The sequence below is a fragment of the Engraulis encrasicolus genome, chromosome 11 (genome assembly GCF_034702125.1).
Source record: "Engraulis encrasicolus isolate BLACKSEA-1 chromosome 11, IST_EnEncr_1.0, whole genome shotgun sequence".
Taxonomy (NCBI): Eukaryota; Metazoa; Chordata; class Actinopteri; order Clupeiformes; family Engraulidae; genus Engraulis; species Engraulis encrasicolus.
The window spans coordinates 17714812-17736803 of NC_085867.1; the positions used below are offsets into that span (position 1 = coordinate 17714812).

The 21992-nt window shown below is 42.5% G+C and overlaps 3 protein-coding genes across 8 annotated transcripts in view; all 3 read right to left on the reverse strand.

Annotated features, from left to right (window-relative positions):
* Positions 1–12122, reverse strand: part of chd1 (chromodomain helicase DNA binding protein 1) — a 53157-nt gene extending 41035 nt beyond the window's left edge. Inside the window, exons 1-10 of one of the 2 annotated variants that reach the window (XM_063210082.1) lie at positions 11814–12122; positions 9703–9826; positions 8048–8234; positions 6753–6884; positions 6077–6129; positions 4509–4667; positions 3431–3705; positions 2454–2679; positions 1999–2099; positions 1427–1605 (exon numbers count right to left, since the gene is read on the reverse strand). In XM_063210082.1, the coding sequence (XP_063066152.1) occupies positions 1427–1605; positions 1999–2099; positions 2454–2679; positions 3431–3705; positions 4509–4667; positions 6077–6129; positions 6753–6884; positions 8048–8234; positions 9703–9755 (1365 nt within the window). In that variant the 5' untranslated portion in view covers positions 9756–9826; positions 11814–12122. Of the gene's footprint in view, positions 1–1426; positions 1606–1998; positions 2100–2453; positions 2680–3430; positions 3706–4508; positions 4668–6076; positions 6130–6752; positions 6885–8047; positions 8235–9702; positions 9827–11809 lie in introns of both variants that reach the window. The other variant, XM_063210081.1, reaches the window with a different exon arrangement.
* Positions 12123–15122: 3000 nt separating this feature from the next.
* Positions 15123–20628, reverse strand: LOC134458826 (transmembrane protein 217-like). Of its 5 annotated transcripts, none has more exons than XM_063211231.1 (4): positions 20491–20628; positions 16498–16637; positions 15610–16236; positions 15123–15495 (listed from the first exon to the last, which is right to left on the reverse strand). In XM_063211231.1, exon 3 carries the CDS (start codon positions 16205–16207, stop codon positions 15647–15649), a length of 561 nt encoding a protein of 186 aa, XP_063067301.1. In that variant the 5' UTR covers positions 16208–16236; positions 16498–16637; positions 20491–20628; the 3' UTR covers positions 15123–15495; positions 15610–15646. The 5 variants fall into 5 exon arrangements, with proteins under 5 accessions (XP_063067301.1, XP_063067299.1, XP_063067300.1 ...); XM_063211229.1 differs by having other exon boundaries at positions 15610–16213; positions 20482–20618; XM_063211230.1 differs by having other exon boundaries at positions 15610–16228; positions 20482–20618.
* A 190-nt stretch (positions 20629–20818) lies between these two features.
* st8sia4 (ST8 alpha-N-acetyl-neuraminide alpha-2,8-sialyltransferase 4) overlaps positions 20819–21992 on the reverse strand; it is a 28255-nt gene continuing 27081 nt past the window's right edge. The window contains exon 5 of the mRNA XM_063210083.1: positions 20819–21992. This exon is cut by the window's right edge and continues 781 nt beyond it. The gene's annotated coding sequence lies outside the window, so the exon portion shown is untranslated.

Genomic DNA, 21992 nt, shown 5'->3' on the forward strand with positions numbered 1-21992 from the left:
GGAAGCACCCATTGTCATTGTGACACATTAAAATTACATTTATGCTTCACTCGTGCAAAGGGGAAGCCCCCAACGGCACCCCAGTGGAGAAGTGCAGTATGACGGTACCATGCTCACGGTACCATAGTCTATGAGGAGAGCACTGGTTACTTACTACCCCCACCAGCTTGGCGGGTCGGAAGTCAAACCTTTGGGGTACAAGTCTGAGGACCTAATCGCAAACCCATGCCTGCCCATGGACTCAAAGTGCTAGTAACACATGGACGACTGTCATTCACAGGGGCTGGTTCTCTGCACCTGACCGCACACAGGGTTCCCACACCTTTTTCATGAACAAAATCAAGCACTTTTCATGCACCTTCAAGCACCCAATTTTCAGTTTTCCAGCACCTTCAATAGATCACAGGAAGGGGGTTCGGGGGTCCTCCCCCAGAAAAATTTGTGTTTTTGAGATGCAATTTCCTACATTCTAATCAATTTTAGGGTGTCGAATGGCAAATCCCATCTGACATCTCACTTCCTTAGATTTTTGATGTACCTGAACAAAGCATTTCTATTATTTGGCTTACTGAGTTTGACTTGACACAAATATCAAGCATTTTCAAGCACTTCACCAAAAATCCAAGCATTTTCACAACCTTGAAATCAAAATCACTTAATTGAAATTCAAGCATTTTCAAGGAATTCAAGCACCAGTGGGAACCCTGACCACACATTACCAGGATGAACCTGCTGATGTCATGAGTTGCAGAGAGAAGCATTCATTGGTTCGCATCACAAACAAACGTAATGGTTCCCAAATGCTCAAGATTTTCGCTGCGAACACGTCAGTTGGTTCGAGATCAGGTGTGGGAATGTCAGCCTCTGTCAGCCTAACCACACCACAAAAAACAACTGTACAGGACTGATCGAACAAAACAAAACAAATCAGGAGCCCAAACTGTTTTACTTGAATACTTCTGTTTCTCACAGAGACACTCGGACCAGAACTGAAGAAGCCGTTTAGGATGGGAGGTGACATCTTAAACTCTCCCAACAGATCCTACTGTTTACAACTTCACAGCCCCGGTGGATATTCCAAGAAAGTGGTTCAGTCACAACACCAGGTTCAGTTCATCTGGAGGTAGTCGTGAAGCAACTAATGAATGAATCCTCCTCTTCTTAACTAAATGAGGTCGGTTACCTTGCAGTCTACACATGCACATGCACGCGCACAAGCACGCGCACAAGCGCGCACACACACACACACAAACACACACACACACACACACACACACACACACACACACACACACAAACACAACCTTGCAGTCTCTAAGAAATGGTCTTGGAAATGGTCTTTCAGCTCATGTATTTGAACCACATACCCCTGCGCGCACACACACACACACACACACACATTATGCACGCACGCACACACACGCACCTTGCAGTCTCTGTAGGGAATGGTTTTGGACTGGTTCCGGCACATGTACTCGTCGATACACTTCTGGAACTTCCTGGCGATGAGGGCCCCATCCTCCCAGCTGCACTCCGAGTAGGGCAGCCCCTGCCATTTACACAGGTAGTCGGGGTAGCCCGCCGCGGACTTCTGATTCGAGTGGCCTGTTGGGGAGGGAGGAAGCCATGTCACAATGACCATCATACACCCCACGACTCACTAGACTGAAGTGTAATGGAGTTGTGTAATGGCACAATCACACTGCACTACAGTACTAACTACAGTGAAATGGAGTAGAATTGTGTAATGGCATTTTGTGGTCAACTGTTGAATGACAATGCACAAATTGAAGCCATTTCACAATGCAGCTGACACCTTCGTATAACGTAACAAAAAAAGAAAAACACTAAGGATTTCAAAAAAAAAAACGTGCCAAAAAACAAGATTCAAATGAGGAGTCTGTATTAAAAAATAGGTGTACAGGTGCATAAGATCAATGTAAAAGAAAAGACTATAAAAAGCATTACTACAATTCTACAAAAAAGCAAATCACTCACCAATGATTCTCTCCACTAGCTGGTATTGGGAGTGCAGGTCTTCCATGAGCTCCTGCTGACAGTTGAAATACTCCACGTCTTCAGGAGATGATGCCTTTAGCCTGGGGAGACAACGGGGCATTCATGTCAAAACAACCACAAGATCATGCACACTGAAAATCAACAGGCATGTTACATAAACAAAACCCATTGCAGAGAATAAACATCTTTATATATGAATATATGAAAATGCACTTGTCACAATATATATGAAATAAACAGCCTGGCAAACTACACTATAACATGAAATGTATAATCTGGGCTTGCACCATCTAGGCAAAATCACCATGCTAAACGCTTCCAAAAGACTTGCTACACAGATGACAGAAATAAAATAATCAACATTCCACATGTACAAACCACACGCTATCTGTGCGCACACACTCCCAGAATCAAACCATCCCTGGCTGACTCACCATTTCCTCTCCTCCTGCTTCTTCTTCTTGAAGTTGTCCAGCTTCTTCATGCCCTTGACGTTCTGCAGTTTGAGCGTCTCCTCCGTCTCCCAGGTGTTGTGAATGTGGGACCAGCCCTTCCACTTGATCAGGTACTGCACGTCGCCCGCCTCCCGCTGCGGGTTGAAGCCGCTGTTGGGGTCCCCGTCCGCCTCCACCGCGTACACCGTCGTGGTGCCCCCCGTAACTATGGACACAAGAGAAGGCAGACACACAGAATGAGACCATTTCCGAGATACTAAAACTTCACTTTTCCCAAAAAATGTCCATGGCACTGCGTTAAGTCTATCGTTAGAGCTGGGGGAACCTGTGAAAGCTCTGCAAATAGAAAGAGAAGAGAAAAGAAAAGAACACCCACCAGTGTCACTATTCGCCCTCACACAGCCAGAGTCCACGTCCCGACCTCCTTTCCTCACCTCCTTTCTAGCTCTACCATGACCATTATGTTCAAAGTATACAACACCAAAAAACAGCCCCACGTCCCACTCCCCTGCGCTCACCTCCTTTCCTGCCGAGCCATGCGTCCGTGACTCTCTCCAGTGTCTCAAACTTGTCCTCACTTCATTTCCAGCTCACCCCGAGCAATCACTTCCACAACCAGAGCCCTCAGCCCATGCGCTCACCTCCTTTCCTTCAGAGTTGGGCGTCCATGACGCATTCCAGCGTCTCAAACTCATCCTCACCTCTTCTCCAGCCCACCCTGGTCTACCATGATCACAGCACAGCCAAAACATGCCTGCGTCCCGATCCCCCTGCGCTCACCTCCCTTCCTGCCGATCCGTGTGTCCATGACGCGCTCCAGCGTCTCGAACTTGTACTCCTCTGGCTGCGGCATGTCCTCATAATCAATAATCAATCTGCCCTAATCAATAATCAATCCCCCTGCTCTCACCCGGTCCTATCACTCCCACACCACAGACCGATCCCCCTGCGCTCACCTCCCTTCCTGCCGATCCGTGTGTCCATGACTCGCTCCAGCGTCTCGAACTCGTCCTCCTCGGGCTGGGGGACGTCCTCCCCGGCCACCTCCACCAGGTCGTCCGAGTCCGTCTTCATCTCCTCGTCCTCCTTGTAGCTGACGTTGACGGTGGCCTGCCGCCGCGGCCCCGCCATCGCTTTCTTGTAGTCGTCATCGTCGTCCGACGAGGAGCCCGCCGACGGCTTCTTCTTCTTTGCCGCTTTGCTGCTCTTCTTGCCGTTACGGGCGATGGCCCTGATGGAAAGAGGAGAGGAGAGGAGAGGACAGAAGAGGAGAGGAGAAGAAAGGGGACGAGGGTGTTGAGAGAAACAAAACAAAAAAAACATATGATATGGCTTTCATTAAGACAAGCAGCCGTGCTGCACAATCAAAAGACACTTGGTTCTGTTTGCATCATTTCACACTGAAAAACGTGTTGGGGGATGAAGGTGCTGAGATAACTTTTTTAAAAAGGTATTCCATAAATGCAGAGGGCAAAAAGGAAATAATTCAACACCTGAAATGCTCATAACATCTAAAACCTATTGTCACCATCTACTGACCTACTGTACCGCAGAAAGAGGGGGAATCAGAAAGAGAGAAAGAGGAGAGAGAAAGAGAGGAAAGATGGGGGGAGAAAGAAAGGGACAGACAAGAAAAGAAACGGCCCGTTTGTGATTTTTCCTTTTATTCACCTCCATTTAGCTTAATAGGCCATTCTGGCACCCCAGAAATGGAGGAAATTCAATCAGTGGTCATTGAGGGGAAGGATTTTTTTTTATTCCACAGAGATGAATTCAAGAGGGCAATTCCTGCTATTGTGCCCGACAAGACTGGCGGCTCTGCAGGCGATTTTAAATGATGTTACGACTGCGGGGAGATAATGGAGGGGCTGGACGGATGAAGGCTGAGGCTGTCACGGCTTCTTTCCGCCACATATGGGGAGATTACCCCGTAAGTCTAAGATTACGATTTATACAGATTCAATCAAAACAGAGGTGATGGGTAAAAAATAAAGACAAAAAAATGAAATAAAATAAAGTAAAGCAAAATCTCACTTGGTGGGCGGCTTGCGGCTCTTGACTTTGTGACTGGGTTCGTAGTCGGATGCCGAAGCATCGCTGTGTCCCTCCTCTTCCTCTCCCGAGGAATCAGAGCCGGAACCAGAGCCCGAATCCGAGCCCGACCCGGAATCAGAATCAGAACCTGACCCAGACCTGCGCACAGAGAGGAGGGTGTGATTGATTTCAGATGTTCTAATTAGAGACAGTCTCCAAGTCAACAAAAACAAAATAATATCAACATGAAAACCCACACATCACACCTGAAAAGGAGTGGGGAGTAGTGCATCTTCTTAAATACCACCCCTACAGATTCAAAATATAATATATTATGCGTGTAATTCAAAAATGTACCGTACATGTTACACATGCATGTCCATATCACCAAGGTTAAAATCCCAATTTATAATTAATAAAAGAAACGATGGTGTATGATCACGCAACACAGCATTTTTTTATTTTTTTTACTGTATGAGGCCTCAGAGAAAATCTGCTTTTGTAACAACCAGTGTTAATTTCGTCAACCATGACTATGACTAAAATATTTTGTCAATGCCCTGTTTTGATTTTCGTCATTTAGACTAAGACTAAGTCTAAATTGGGAAGGCAATGACTAAAATATGACAAAGACTAAAATTGATTTTCGTCATTGTGACTAAGACTAAGACTACATTTTAAAAAGCTGACGAAATTAACACTGGTGTTAAATAAAATTTAGAAAAAGAGAACCAGTGTGTGATGAAGGTTTATTCTGTACAGTGTGATATATGTTCAAAAGAGAAGCAGTGTGCGGAGAAGGTTTATTCTGTACAGTCAATGATATATATTGAAAAGAGAAGCAGTGTGTGGAGAAGTTCTATTATGTACAGTGTTGACTAAAATGACTGAAATGACTAGAAAAGACTAAAATTGATTTCCGTCATTCAAACTAAGACTAAGAGTAAATTGGGAAGGCAATGACTAAAATATGACTAAGACTAAAATTGATTTTCGTCATTGTGACTAAGACTACGACTAAATAAAAAAAAAGCTGACAAAATTAACACTGGTAACAACCAAGTAGTGATGGTTTAAATCCAGAGCCTAAATATCAGAGCAAAAATGTGAAGAAACATGAGGACAAACAAGGTTCTTCTGAGGTGGTGAGGTTCATCTCTCTGCCTGTGTCCCAGACCAGTGGTTCCCAACCAGGGGTACGTGTACCACTAGGGGTACGCGAGCACACTGCAGGGGGTACTTGGAAAGATGTAGTTTTAACAAATGTATGGAGTTTAGTTACACTGGCATATAGAAAGCGATATAGAACATGACTTAGGGGGTACTCATGGCACAACGAAAAGGCTTGGGGGTACACAAGACAAAAAAGGTTGGGAACCACTGTCCCAGACAACAAATAAAGGGATGACACACTGTAATAATGAAAACCCCTTCATCAAATCCCACAAGATGAGCTGTTCTCAGTAAATGCATTTTGGGCAGCAACCAAACGGAAGTCGTGTCGTCGTGTTGAGTCACCTAAACACATCTGGCAACACAGCTCAATTACGGTAATGGTAAAAACTCACCCTTTGCTTTTTCGTGACGAATCATCATCCGAATCATCGCTGCTGGAGGAGTCCTGAAAGAAAAGCAGCCATGTTACACATGTTCAGACACTCAGTTACGTTTGCACCAATTCACAATGAAAAACATGTTGGTTTAAGGGGATGGATGTGGTGAGATGACTGTCTGGGTCACGGGAGACTGAAATAATTTAGGAGAGATCCCTATTAATCTCTTAAATCGTGTTTTGCTTTAGGCTTTCCAGGGGACATGAACGGAAAGGCAAATTGATGATACTTTTCCCAAACATACAGGATGGGCATACATCCTTAACTCTAGAAGGCATCTTGGTGATGGATGGATGGATGGATGGATGGATGGATGGATGGATGGATGGATGGATGGATGGATGGATGGATGGATGGATGGATGGATGGATGGATGGATGGGTTGCTATGGCACCACACGCTGACAAGGCACGTGACAAGAAAATCCGTCTGAGTGAATCACTCAGGTATCCCACTGAGGTGACAAAGAAAGTTGATTGTGTGCATAGTTGAGTCAGCGTGTGTGTGTGTGTGTGTGTGTGTGTGTGTGTGTGTGTGTGTGTGTGTGTGTGTGTGTGTGTGTGTGTGTGTGTGTGTGTGTGTGTGTGTGTGTGTGTGTGTGTGTGTGTTCTGAACAGGAGGGTGGGGTTACCTCATCTGAGCTGTTTGAGGAGCTCTGTTGTTGCTGCTGCTGCTGCTGCTGTTGCTGCTGCTGCTGAAGCTGTTGTTTCCTGAGCATGGCCGACCTCTGCACTGCCAGGATGCTGGGGTTCGACTTCCAGAACTGAAACAGAGCAAAGAGAAGCAAGAAGCATGTTATAGCCTCACACAGTATCTTGCTATTTGTGTTCAGAAATCAATTCTCAATTCTTAAGTGTTTTGGGAGGTCAGTATGACCGAAATTAAATAAAAGCATATGGGATTTTGTTTACAATTTCGACTTTCGCGTTGGACTTAAGTGTGATGTAACGTGTAGAGCCGTTTATATCGCATGTTGACTTAAAGGATTTATCCGGAGTTGGAACAAGTTTGCCTGATTTTTGCATGTTTGGGATGAAATACAGTCACTCTAGAGCAAAATCAAGGCAAAAGGATGCGTTTTGAGAAAGTTTGATAATATCACGTTAGCCTCGTTAGCCATATCAGCTATGCAATATGAAAGATGCGGGCATCGTTTTTCGGCGGTTACTCACATTTCAAAAACACAACATTTTAAAGTCTTGCACAGCTCAAAACAACGTCACACTTACCTCGTAATATGTTGAGAGTATCCACACATAAACCGAAGTGTCCAAAGTCCTTCATGTATTCTTGAAAGGTCTGCAGAATGTGTTTTGTGAAGCTACTACCTTGAGAATATCTAAATTACGGTCAAGACAACTATTTGACACTAAAGCCCACCAAGTAGATTGCCGAGTGCGTCGCACCATCAGCTATGATTATTTCCATAGCGAGTAACCACAGCTGATGGTGCGACGCACTCGGCAATCTACTTGGTGGGCTTTAGTGTCAAATAGTTGTCTTGACCGTAATTTAGATATTCTCAAGGTAGTAGCTTCACAAAACACATTCTGTAGACCTTTCAAGAATACATGAAGGACTTTGGACACTTCGGTTTATGTGTGGATACCCTCAACATATTACGAGGTAAGTGTGACGTTGTTTTGAGCTGTGCAAGACTTTAAAATGTTGTGTTTTTGAAATGTGTGTAACCGCCGAAAAACGATGCCCGCATCTTTCATATTGCATAGCTGATATGGCTAACGAGGCTAACGTGATATTATCAAACTTTCTCAAAACGCATCCTTTTGCCTTGATTTTGCTCTAGAGTGACTGTATTTCATCCCAAACATGCAAAAATCAGGCAAACTTGTTCCAACTCCGGATAAATCCTTTAAGATTAAGAAACATGTGTGACGACACCACACGGAAGAGCTTTCTCGTTACCTCTGCCCCGTCGATCTTCGCTGGTTCAGGCTTCTTGGACTTTTCGTTGTCCGAGTCCGACTGGCTGCCGGAGTCGGAGCCACTTCCTGAGTCGCTGCTTCCCGATTGGCTGCTGCTGGAGCTGCTGCTGCTGGAGCTGGAGCCAGAACCCGACCCAGATCCGGATCCGGACTCATCGTCAGAGTTACTGCAACAAAAACATGCATCACAGGGAAGATTCCAAAAGGACCGTTTAAAAGCCTCTCATCACAACATGCGACATGGGGTGGACTCCAAAAGGACGGTTTAAAAGCCTCTCATCACAACATGCGACATGGGGTGGACTCCAAAAGGATGGTTTCATTAGAAGCTAGTGATGGGCAACCTGGATTCAGAAGCTACAATCTAGTGCCACGTGCTCCAAATAAACTGGTCTTACCAGTCCAAATGCCCTAATTGTACAGGTAAAACAAGGTCTTTTATTAATGTGTGGCACCCGATTGTAGAGTCAGAATCCAGGTTGCCCATCACAGATTTCTAACCCAGCTAAGTTAACACAGAGTGCATTCTAAACCTCTTAAAAGAAGAGACATGCAGGTTCACCCTGCAATCAAAGCAAACCCCATGTCTCTGCTATTACTACACCAACCCTGCCAGACTATGAGCCCAATCCGGAATCGTCACCAGAGTAGTGCTACATTGACACACGTCCGCCAACTCACTAAAACTCACACAGACATTTCCATTCACTTTACATTGGATTAGATCACTTCCTGACACACTGAACTGTGGTCTCACTCACGCTTGCATTACGTTAGATCCGTCAAGAGTTGAGAATTGTCAAACATCTGGCAGATGACGGGGGGCGAGCGCCAGCCGGCCAATGCAGTAACTGCTACGGATGCAGCAACCGAATGATTTGAAATCATATCGTCATTGGCTGCTACACCTGAGTCAGACACACCCATTCTTGTACATCAAGCCACGCTGGTGTCTGAACACAGCGTTACTGCAGATGGTGCAGAACCACCACCAGCTCTTGCATTAAAACATGCAACATGATCCACATGCCGATGTAAACAAACAACCGACACAGACACAGAGCCTGGCATAGACACTGCTTCTGGCAAGCGCCAACCAACCTTTCAGTGATAGCTGCTGATACTATGTTATCATTCTGAAGCACTCGATACAAGGTATCGACAGAACTTTGCAGGGCTGAGCAATACGACACACATGCCTGCACAACATGGCTGTGACCAAAAAAAAAGAACCTCCACTAATCAGAATGTCTGCACCTACGATAGTGCCCACGCAAACCCACTATGGCCAACAGCATGCTATGACTGGAACAGTGGGCAAATCCAGGGAGGTTGTGGCACCAACCACTGGGTGTTAGACATCTTTAATGTGAGCACTCACTAATAAGAAGGACAGGATGAAAAAATATCCGACTTGGTTGCCCACTAAATTTCCCTCAATAACGCTGAACTGTCTACGTCAGAGGACAACTGTTTTGGTCTCACCTTGCAACTCCCCCACCATTAGGTATGAACCAAGTGTTTTTATTTTGCCAACAACAGCCAACTCCCCCCACATGGCGTGGAGTCACAAGTAATTATTACCACCGCAGCACATTCCAAGTGACACGCTGCCGTTAAGATCCAGGTACTAACCTTGACTCTCCACTGCTGTTGCTCACGCTCTCGTCTTCACTTCGCCCGTCCATTTTGGGAGTGTCCAAAAGACAGCCCCAGAAGTAAGGTCTTGGCCCAGTACACCAACTACTGGGTGCTTCACCTGCAAGAGGAACAACTATGAGTTTACAGGAGACTACAGTAACCACCACAGGCTACCGTCTTCCCCTCTATGTTACAGCTGACAACCTCAGACAACAGACCAGCGATGCAATGGTCATATTATTAGAAACACATCTTGGTTTTTACACTGCTTACATTTAGGATTGTGCGTGCCAATAAAATGTTTTATTTGCACGAAAAGCAACAGAATATGCTCATACCAATACACAAACAGGTTTTACAGCAAATAAGCACACACCTAGGACTACAAAGAGAGCAATGACAGATTTATTTTAGTTTTTGCACTTTCAAAATACATTTTGAATGCATCTTTAAACACATATCCCTGAAGCAGGTTTATATTGATAAAAGTAACAGTAACTTACGTGGCATTCTTGCATATACATCTATCAAAAGAAGCTACATGTAACTTTTTGTACTCTGCGTTTATTCATCTCGTGAATTAAAAATGTACAGTAGCATAGGGAAACTGTTTAAATAGGCACTTTGCAATGACCTTACTTACACGAAAAGCCCAGCAACCAGCGGCAGAGGTGGCTTAGTTTTCAAAACATCAAATGAGGAAATACATGCTACCTACAACATTTGACGCTCACTTTTCTTAATCAAGTTTTCTCGAATTAGCTCTACCTAAATTCAACACAGCCGTGACCTACGAGAAATCTGTTCATCGTCATAGCCGCATAACCAGTTCAAATACATGGAGAAAATAATAGCAGCCCAATTTGTAGGTTGATTGTGTAACACTGAAACAGAAGACCGCACCAATCTGTTCATAATGTTTTCTGAAATACAACAAGCGCCACAATCTGCCCGCCGTAGTTCTTTATTGAACTTCAATGAAATGGACCAAGCAACATCACGCTAGACGGCAACGGCCTTGCGCCAGGCCCGAGTCGCTCGCTCTGGCGGACTCTCCTGGACAATGCCCCCAAGACACCAACGTGAGTAGGAGGCAACAGATCCCCGACTCTGAGGATGTTCTTTATTCGCAAACCATTCGCCATTAGCAGTACAACAACAATGTAACCCACAGATTCAGATCAAACAATCCCATCGCAAAACTTTGATTTCTGTTTACTGGCAAAGGTTTGCAATTAGAACCAGGGAGTCGTATTTCGCGCTATATTTCAAATGTAAGTTAGCTTGTAACGCAAGCTAACGTAACCATCCAGCAAATGATTGAAATCGTGCCTACACTTTCTGAGCGAAAAGTTGCTAGGAAGCTAGCAAGCAAGGAAATGCTAAGTAGCCAGCATAACAGTTCATGGGGAGCATGCTTGCTACTACCTTCAACTAACGTACTATTCACCACCATGCGTATCTGTGAATTCTAAACGAAATGAACAGCCGCTGGTTGTGAAAATGGGACCTGGATGTTTTGCCGTTCAGCCGCAATGCCGAGATTTAATGATTATTATAACTCATCGTCACGCGGTCATATGATTTAGCATGTTGTTGGCTAATATTTAGCTAGTTAGCAAGATCAAGCGAACCAGGTCACGGCGTGAAATGAAGGTCTGTTAGCTGGGGGGGAATGTTAGCTTACATTAAGTACACTGGCTACTTACATGTAGCGGGCTAGCTTGGCATCAAAGTGAAAGTTGACAAACCAACTACCAACAAGTTTATTGACATAGGGATTTCACCTATCAATGCAATATAAACATTAAACGTAGCTTCATCCCAATATCACCACATCGGGTTTGCTGAACCACGCAGTGAACCATCGGCTCGTTAGCCAACAATGCTAGAAAACGTTGGCTAACGTTACCACCGTATGAACAGTTGTTTTCATCCGTCGTTACTTCCCAAAATGCAACCAAAATCATCTGCCCTAAACCAGCTACGCTATAACTGAGTAAATCTTTACATTTTGTGATCGCCACTGAACGGAGGGGTCGTAAGCCTTATCCGATGCATAAAACCTCTTACTTAAGCCTTGTTATGCTTTTGATAGTACCTGCCTCAAGCGAGGGTCCACCGTCTCCGCGTCCAACGCTGAGGTCCTTTTTTCTATTTTCTTGAGCTAGCAGCTAACGGTTGCTAGCTGGCTAGCCTGCTCCCTGGGAGAGCAACCCAGCGGTCCTTCACAATATCAATTCAAGCTTCCGTTGTTTCTTCTTTTCAACGAGAAACCCTTTCCTTCCCTCTGAATCTCCAAACAATAATCAGTAGATCACGGAACAATACTAGCTGCTAGATATCGCAGGCATATTAGCTATGGGTCCTTCGACAGCCGGCCTCCGCCATGACGCCGTCGAGCGCATACACTCAAGCGATGTCGAGTGTGGAAACCCCGGGTAATGACGTCAGGACAACGTTTTGTTACCCATGTACATAATGCATCTTGGAAAGCACAACAATATCTGAAAACACAACTTATTTATAAATATTAATCTATATGTACAGTTATTATATAGTGGTTGCAATGATGTGCAGGAAACTAGAATAACATTTTTGCCTGCATCATTTTGGAGACCTCAACGTTGCCTTAAGAAACCTCACCCACATTCCCTTCCTACACACTTAAAAAAAAGTATAGCAGCCTAGCCTGTATAGTAGATGATTTAATAATTACATCATTCATATCCAGAGGAGATAGGCCTACCCAGATACTAGTGTGCAGCCTAAAGTGTAATTACAAATGTATAAGTCATTCATGTAACATAGATTTGATTCAAATAACATCTCAAGTTGTGAAAATAGCACATATTGTGCCCCAGCCACTCAATTTGCCTCTTGTCTCAGGCCAGAGAGGATTCATTGTACAGAGATGTTGCAGTGGGCAGGAAAGATTTCTTGTAGCGGTCTTTGTTAGAGAGGATATAGGCCTGAGGCTGAACACACGCCACTGTGTGGCTAGCTGCTGTGTTGTGCAGTGGATGTGCTGTATAGGCCTACTGTCCCATTTATGTTCTGGCTTTATCCACTTTCTGCATAAACTACAATATTTTCAGCCCACTAAATTACATTCTAATACTAAGAGTAAGAGGAGAAATGGGACACAAATGCTTCACAACATTCATTTTGGCTGTTTGAACAGCCTCATCGGGCAGTGGCGGTAAAAAGTTGGGTAACATCATGTTATTTAAGTTTTCACAAGTTTATAAGTGTAATTTATAAAACATGTTGAGCAAAATCGATCACTTGTTAGGTGTGTTTGTTTTCGCTAATGTCTTGTTCATTGGCATCAAGTCCTTTATTATTAATATTGTAATAAGGACCTAGTAGGCCCTTGATTGTGAACATATGAATACTTTTGTGAATGACTGGGCATGAAATGATCAATATTGAACAGTATTGAAATCTTAATCTAACCTAGTGTCAGTTAAGTTGTGCACCCTCTCGGAGCCCATACTCACAACCTTTTCATATCAAGTCAAGTCAAGTAGGTTTTATTGTCAATTTCTTTACATGCACTGGTCATACAAAGAATTTGAAATTACATTTCTTGCTTTCCCATACAGACATAGACTAATCTAGGTAAGGACATAGACAGTATAGACATAGACAGTACTTATACATGGACTTAAGACAGTATGGACATAGACAGTGCTCATACAGACATTTAAAGTGCAAGACTGGACAACAGAAGACTTGTAGAGGACATACATTAAGAGGTCATTGCTGTGCTTTTGTGCTTTTCCTAAAAAGTCCTTTATAGCGTTTCTGACATAGTAATAGTAGCATTTTGAAGAAAAATAAATATTAAAAAGGTCTGTCAAGTACACCAGCAGTAGTGTGTGTGTGTGTGTGTGTGTGTGTGTGTGTGTGTGTGTGTGTGTGTGTGTGTGTGTGTGTGTGTGTGTTTAGTGCAGGTAGAAGGTGCGTTATATCGAGCCTGTTATAACCTTATTGTCACCAAAATGGCTATGGCCATGTATTCTGAAATGTGCTTTAATGTCATAGGAATGCTTTTTCAGCAATAGTAAATGGGATCACCAGTCCCATCATCCCATCTGCATGAAAGGGTTAAAAAATACATTCAAAGTTGATGTGAGTGAAATCAAGGCATGACTCTTGTACACTAGTTAATAATGCTATGTTCAGTTTCACATTTCACATTGTTTGAGTTGTACATGGTCCATTTGTTAGGAGAGCGTCAAACTTGGAAATTAAAACAGACGTTTATTACCCCATAATATATGTTATTTGTGTGTGTTTTTTCCCTCCCTCCATTCAGGGACAATTTAGGAAGCATTTACTCCTGAGTTCAATTGTATCTGTGAGTAATACAAACATCTCACATATATCAAACTGTAAGGAACTTATGAAAAGAGTAAAAATTGTGTCGGCCCCTGTTACCAATGCATTATGATTGGTTAACATGTTACCTTGGATACTGGCAGAGCTACAGCAGGCTGCAACCGTCTCTGTTTTTCAAGGGAAAGCCTGAATGCTTAAAGCAATGCTTGTCAAGTTGAATTGAAGGTTCGCATTAGAGAAACATCTTGAGAAAAGAAACCCCAAACAAAAAGATAATCTTAAAAAAAGCTGCGAGCCACAGGGCCATAGGGCCTCCCCCTGCTATTGTCATTCACATTCACAGGGGGTCACATGACAAGACCCTGATTCTCCTTTGGTCAAGTTCAACGGCTTGTGTGCTGCTCAGCATGGCTGGCCTGGGGGAGAAATAGGGCCCGGGCACTTTTGGCTTCAAGGGGCCCCTCATAATTACTGGCACAGAACTGACTCACTGGTGGACCCTGCACCTTCTTGGGCCCCTGTTTTCAGAAATGTAAAAAAAAAACCACATTTTTTTACATTTCTGAAAACAGGGGCCCATGAGGGTGCGGGCCCACAGGGAAATGCCCGCTTTGCCAGATGGCCAGTCTAGCCCTGCCGTTCAGGGGAAGTCTAAGGATGCCAGCAGAGCTATAATTGTGCCAAAGCCATGTCATCCTGTAGCCGTGGTCTAATGGCTAGGGAGGTGGTCTTAAGATCCGAGGGTTGCAGGTTAGAATCCCACTCTTAGAAGGTTGCTGGGCTCTAGTTTAGGAGGTTGCAAGTTCGAATCCCAACCTTCCACTTCCTATTTCACTCCATGGTTGGAGTGCCCCTAAGCAAGGTACCTAACACCATACTGCTCCATGGACTGTAACCAATACCTTGCACTTAAAATAACTGCAAGTCGCTTTGGATAAAAGTGTCAGCTAAGTGTAACGTAACATTTGTTGTGTTTGCTGTGTACTGTAATGTCAAGAAAAGTGATCTGATGAGAGGAGAAATCAAAAGATGAAGAAAAAAAAACCAAATTATGTTCCCAAACATGATTCGTTGAATGCTCATTTATTTTACAGATAAAAGTTAAGTGTATCGAAACACAACTCATAGCCTAACTGTTCTGGACTACAATATAATTCAAAATATGAATTCAACAAATAACTTACCATCATGTACGTAGACACTGTAACTGAAATGTCGACATTCAAGTAGGCCCACATTAAAAAACATATTTGGCGTCCACGGTCCAAGGAAAAATGAAAGAAAAACATTTTTCAGTGTGTTTTGTATTTAGTCATCTCACCTGAATACTAAGGTAGGCTAAATCATTCACTCAACAGCCACCATGTACATTACAAGGGAATTTAATTGGATCTGTCATTTAATAGCTGAAAAGGTTTCACATTTTTTATGGTCCCAAGCCTGCAAGAAACAAAAAGAAAAGTTATTTTTAAGTAAACATATATCTCGAAAAAAAAAACATTGAGTCAACTTCCTACAGCTAATGACCACCACACCAAGCAATCTGTTATTTACCTCCATTGCTTCTAGGTTTCTCCAAGTCCTCCCATCATCAGATGCCACTGTCAAAGCCCTTGAACTTCACCCCGCCCGGTCTGCCCTCCGTGTTCCTCCTCTTGCGCACGTCTTTGTGCTGGTTCTTCTCCTCCCACAGCTGCAGCCCGTATGTAATGATGAAGATCAGCCAGAAGGGGTCAGTAATGATTCGACAGGCCAGGCCACACCAGGCCAAGGAGTCTATCGCCAAGCCTACCTTCTTCAGCTCCAGGTACAGGAGGGAGACGATGGCCACTAGGGCCAGGTCAAATAAAGTCATCCAGGCACCGAAGCACAACAGGCCCCATGCATTGCGAGTCCACACCGCGGCCAGCATCACCATAGCCATCAGGATGCAGACGGTCTCCATGGCAATGAGGGTGTAGTAGCACTGCAGGCCTGAGAGAGGCACCCAGGTGCCGTTGGTGACATTGCCGGGCCCTGCTAGGGCCAGATTTATGTTGCCTGCTTCAAACGTCAGCTGCATCACGCCCACCATCATGAAGAAGAGACCACCGACGATGGAGCCATCGCGCGGGGTCATTCCACACAGGCCATCTGCTAGCAGCAACTGCATGGCTACCTATGGGCAGATAAACTGTGTGTCTGTGAGATGTTTGTGTTTGTGTGTGTGTGTGTGTGTGTGTGTGTGTGTGTGTGTGTGTGTGTGTGTGTGTGTGTGTGTGTGTGTGTGTGTGGCCACATTAGGGATTTCTGAATAATTAAAAGCAGGTTTTCCATGCAATGCAACAGAATGTGAAACAAGCCAGGGAGTTGGCACAAGAATGGCCTTGCAGATGCGCAGATAGGATGCTTTGAATTAGGCTGACGCCAAGTTCTGATCTGGTAGGCTATATGAAAACACACCTGTTACAGTAGCTCTGGTTAATTGCTTGAAGAAATTAACAGTTAGATCTCTCTGGGAAACAACGCTTGTGACAACGCTTGTCTTTATCACTTCTTAGAAAAAGGAAGGTGTCATCTCCTGAAGAGAAATGTGAAGTCATCTTGAGGAAGCAACAACAAAATAAAACAACAAAACTCAAATTGTTAACTCTGATGTTAGTCGTTTTGATTAATGCTTATACTTACCCAGTAGCACTCGTGAGAAAATATCTTACAGCACAGTGTTGAGAACAGCAGCACTCTGCAGATTATTATTGGGTAAGCATGCTAACTAGTGGGGTCATAGGTATGTGCAATTTTTCTCAGTCATTTCAAATTGGTGTTAAAGTTTGGTTTTCACTTCCAAGTTGAAGTTTAGGGTCTATAGAACAATTAGAAAAATGGCCTGAGGGGGGGCGCTTTAAAGTACATAAACTGCGGGGGCGCTGTGGCACAGCGCGCTAAGTCCCCCACATTTGGGCTTGCATGCCCAGGGGGACCCCGGTTCGAGTCCGGCTAGGGTCATTTCCCGATCCCTCCCCATCTCTCTTTCCCACTCGCTTCCTGTCACCATCTCAGACTGTCCTATCAAATAAAGGCATAAAAGCCCCTAAAAAAAAATAAAAAAAAAAAAAATATATATATATATACTTTGTATATATATAAGTTCTATATATATATATATATATAAGTTCTTATATATATATATATATATATAAACTGCTATAACTTTTGATTAGTTTAATCAAGTATATATATGAAGTATGTATGGATTCAGCATTAAGAGGGGGAACTGTTGAACTAAATATTTGGTTACCAGATTAAAGACACTCTATGTATTAAACACACGTTTAGCCCATGGACAGCAAAATTCAGGGTTTTTTTAAAGATAAAGGGTGGAAATGCCCTCCAAGTTGAAATGAAATATAATTTATTGTTACAAGTTATTGTAAATAAAGCCTGGGATATCATTCAACTTGATTTGTTCAGAATATCCCTGAAGCACAAAGATACCTGGATATATGTACGCAAATATGGCTTCATGAAGCCTATGTGATATTTAGGACCCAACTTACAACTTTGAGTTAATGAATTTAGCATCATCAGTACCAGCTTTTTTCAATCAAGTCATATTCTATTCACACATAAAATCACACAAAAAAAACGTTATTATCTGGAAGAAAATAAATCAATAATAATAATATTAATAATACTGCATTTACGGAGAGACAATGCTAATAGTATGCGGCTTGCGGCTTCTGCACACACATACACACAGAGCTGTCGTATACACACACAGAAACACATAGAGATTGGAGTGTGTGTGTGTGTGTGTGTGTGTGTGTGTGTGTGTGCGTGCACGTTTGTTTGTCTGTCTGTCTGTGCATGAGAGAGGCGTGTGTGTGTGTGTGTGTGTGTGTGTGTGTGTGTGTGTGTGTGTGTGTGTGTGTGTGTGTGTGTGTGTGTGTGTGTTGGCGCGTGCATGTATGGAGATGCTTCAGTTGCCTTTCAGCAATGGGTGGGTAGGGAGAGCTAAGGGTGGGATTCGAACCTGCAACCCTCTGAAAGACCAATACCCTATACCCAGTAGGCCACTGCCACTTACTGTATAGAGTGACTACAGCAGCATTAGGCCACGGTTGACCAAGGTTCTACAAAGGTGACTATTCTAAAGGTGACAGTTTGGCTGTCAATAGCTGAGTGTGTGCAGCCTTATTTTTACGCCATCATATCTCCAAAAGTTTTGCAAGTTGTCAAATGATATTGACACACAAATGGCACCACCCTGCAGTTCATGTCAAAGCTGAGATCACTTTTCTAGACCAAATGGTTCAGTCAAAAAATGGACATATTCAGGCCTATGCGCTGAGCTGTTCACACTTTTTTTTTAAGTGAATGGGGATTTTAAAACTGCTCTCTCTCAAACATTTTTAAGAGTTGGCTAATGATCTTAACACAGTATGTATTCAGAAGACCTCTCTGACAATGCCTTTACCTAGTCGATAAGTGAAGCGGTTTGTTTCATTTTATTAAAAACTCCAGGACAGGTCATCTCTCACTCTAACTGCCACAGTTTGTGACATAATCATCTTGACCATTCTACCATTCATTTCAATGAGGGGGAAAACAGAGAAAACTGAGGAAAAATGAGTGGTGAACGAATGAAAGGGGGTAGGCCAGCGAAAAATACACCACCCTGAGCCCTTTTCGAGCCGTTCGTTTTGGCATTCTAACCGTGTCTCTATCTCGAACGCAGCAACGATTCAAAGCCGCCGTACTAATGAATGGCGATTCCCATAGGCCGAGGTGAATGGAAAAATGTATAATAATAATAAACTGTTGATGAACAATTAGTATGCTGTCCCGCAAGCATACTAAATAATAAACTGTCGGAGAACAATTAGTATGCTTACTGTGGGCAATCAGAGGCCTTTGGCAAGCATACTACAAACTGTAAATAAGTTAATACTATAGGACTATACATGGTAGACACAATCACCTGCTGTTATGAAGACATCTCTGTCATCTGGGAACTGTCCATTTGTTACCAGCGCAGTTGACAGGAATGAAAACCGTTCTGTGTCTTATTATCTGCATTTGCCAGAAATGCCTGCCAATCTGGTAACAAATGGACAGTTCCCAGATTTGGACTACACTACCAAAGACGCAGTTGCCAAAGATGTATTCCAACTAGAGGTGAAGTGCAGCTGTACTAGTACTTGTACAAATAGACCTGCCAGATCTTGGTGCAAGTGCATGAAGGCAGAGTTAAAGTGCACACATCTGTGCAAGTGCACATGCAATTTCTAAGACTGACCTCTGACTGTTATTGTATCTGTTCTCTGTCATAGTTATTGTAGAGTGGAGTACTGGAATAAATGTTAGCCCTATGGTTTTCTATTGTTCTTTGAATGCCGGACAAAACGGTTGTTCCTCATAGTATTTATCATCATCATTATTATTATTATTATGATTATTGTTGTTGATTTACTTGCTTCTACTTTCTTTTTGTGAATCAAATGATGGCTTGATTGAAAAAAGCTGTAAAAAAAAAAAAAAGCCATATTTGTGTATACGTATCCTAAGTATCTGTGTGCTTCAGGGATGTTCTGAACAAATCAAGGTAAGTGATAACCCAGGCTTTATTTACAATAACTTGTAACAATGAATTATGTTTCATTGCAACTTTGAGGGCATTTCCACCCTTTATCTTAAAAAAGCCTGGATTTCGCTGTCCATTGGCTAAAAGTGTGTTTATTACATAGAGTGTTTTTAATATGGAAACCAAATACTTAGCTCACATGTTTCTCCTCTGCATACTGAATCCATACATAACTCATATGTTAAATTGTGTCAAACTAATCAAAAGTTATGACAGTTTGTACAGAGCCTGAGTTTGTATATTTTAGAGCGCCCCCCGCAGGCCATTTTGTTATCTGTGTGTTTGACACACGAACTCAAATTGTTCTAGACCCTAAACCAAAGATGCTCTATTCTGTATATAGATCGTCTCTGCCTAAACATTGGAAATGAAAACCAAACTTTAACACCAATTTGAAATGACTGAGCCTAATACAACTCTACTAAACGAAAATGAACTGGCTGACCTATCCTCCGTACTGGCTGAGTTAAAAAGGTCTGGGCAGACATGCGGTTGCTGTTTACATTTCTATCTGCACCGTCTAGCTCAAAATGTGCAATTGCGTGCATTGCCGTTGTACCTGTAGCTGGTCATAAATAATCTACAATTCATACATAATTACAATAAGTCAGTTTAACACGTTAGATTAACTATTCTCCACTGGAATCTGGAATCGATTTCTTATTCAAGTAAATATCTCACCTCACAATATTAGCTAATATATGTGGTGTGTGCTAGCAAATACTAACAAAACAAAGCTGAACATAGCCAGCTATCAATGTCAAGTAACAACTCAGCTCGGACACCATCATAGATGGACATACCTCAGATACCTCATGTCACCGTCTCTTGGAGCTGTTTTAATTTTTAACCCTGGACAGAGGACAAGCTTGACCTGCTGTTAGCAAACTGCTGCGTGGTGTGCACATCAGATGTTTCAAGCAGAATCTCTGTAGTCAAGGAACTTCACAGTCTCAGCACGCGCTAATTGTTTTAATTCTACCGGTAATTCAAAGACCCTGCCCTGTCCGGCTCTGTGGGGCCATGTCCATGGATAAAATAACAATTGGGCACTAACTGATTTCTTGACGGCATTGATACACGTGGCATGCTGAATAGAATTTCTTAATAAACTGAATGTTTATTCAATATATTTAAATTGCATTTCACAAACATAGAAATTTGATATGAAAAAGAAAACAAAAATAAACTGAAATGCAGAGGAAAAAATATCAAATTTCTTTTTAAAACTGCCCAAATTACTACCCTAGAACATTCAACACCTTAGTCGGTTGTATTTTAAGTACAAAACATTTTAACAAACATAAGAACCCAATACAAATAAAATTCAACACATCAGACTCCACATGAATAAGAATAAATAAATTAAAATTACAAAATAAAACTGCATGGGGCACAGTTTCAATGACCTTTTCCTTAACCATTCCAGATGAACACATAGGCTATTCATTACAAAAGGCAGATCACAGTTTATTACATCAAGTTAATAAGGACATTCCAATTCATAGCCTATCTGTTGCACTAAATTGAATAGACTACATGTATATACATAAGAACAGTGCTGATACCTGACTTGAGTGGTTTTAACTAACAGTTTATGCTGAAGCACAACAAAGATTTAATGGAGTTATTAATGCAAAGTTCAAGATTTGCAATTTCATGTGTAATTTCGTTTGATAATACTGTTTATCAGCTGCAATCAGGCTGAACACTAAATAATGCTAATATGGCATGTAAAATATTATTTTCAGTATTGATGATTTTATATACAGACTGTTAGAGTCAAATGGTTCAGCAGCACCAAAACATTTAGGCAATGCTTGTGTCAAGTGTGTGTCGATATGAAAAGATTAGCTTCCGAATCATGGCACGAGATTTGGCAAGAGATATGTCTCTGCAATGGCAAAATCACATGATGCAAATGTCTTGCATTTGTGTAATATATTGCCTCGTGATGCCATGTGTCTGAATGCATGAAAGACATAACTCAAGTGTCAAGTGTCTGTGGAATATGAAAACAGCCCAACTTTGCGGTAAATTTGAGCACTATAGTCCGAAAGTATTACTTTTACTATGAACTAGAGTACACAATACTGTATAGCCCAAACCATATAGGCAGTTATAGTACATTCAGCATTTCTTTTTTACATCCAAGTTTTACAAAAGAGGAAAATCGTCCAAGCAAATGCACATTAGTGTACGAAGCTGAATCAATTATATAAATAGCATGTGTGAAATTCACATTGGCTACTGTCTAAACATACAAAAATAATTTTTGACCTGAGGCCTCTAGATTCTAAAAAGTACACCATTG

What these genes read in the sequence shown, in the direction of transcription:
- LOC134458826 (XM_063211231.1), bottom strand. Translation starts at nt 16,207, where the DNA reads ATGCAGTTGCTGCTAGCAGATGGCCTGTGTGGAATGACCCCGCGCGAT.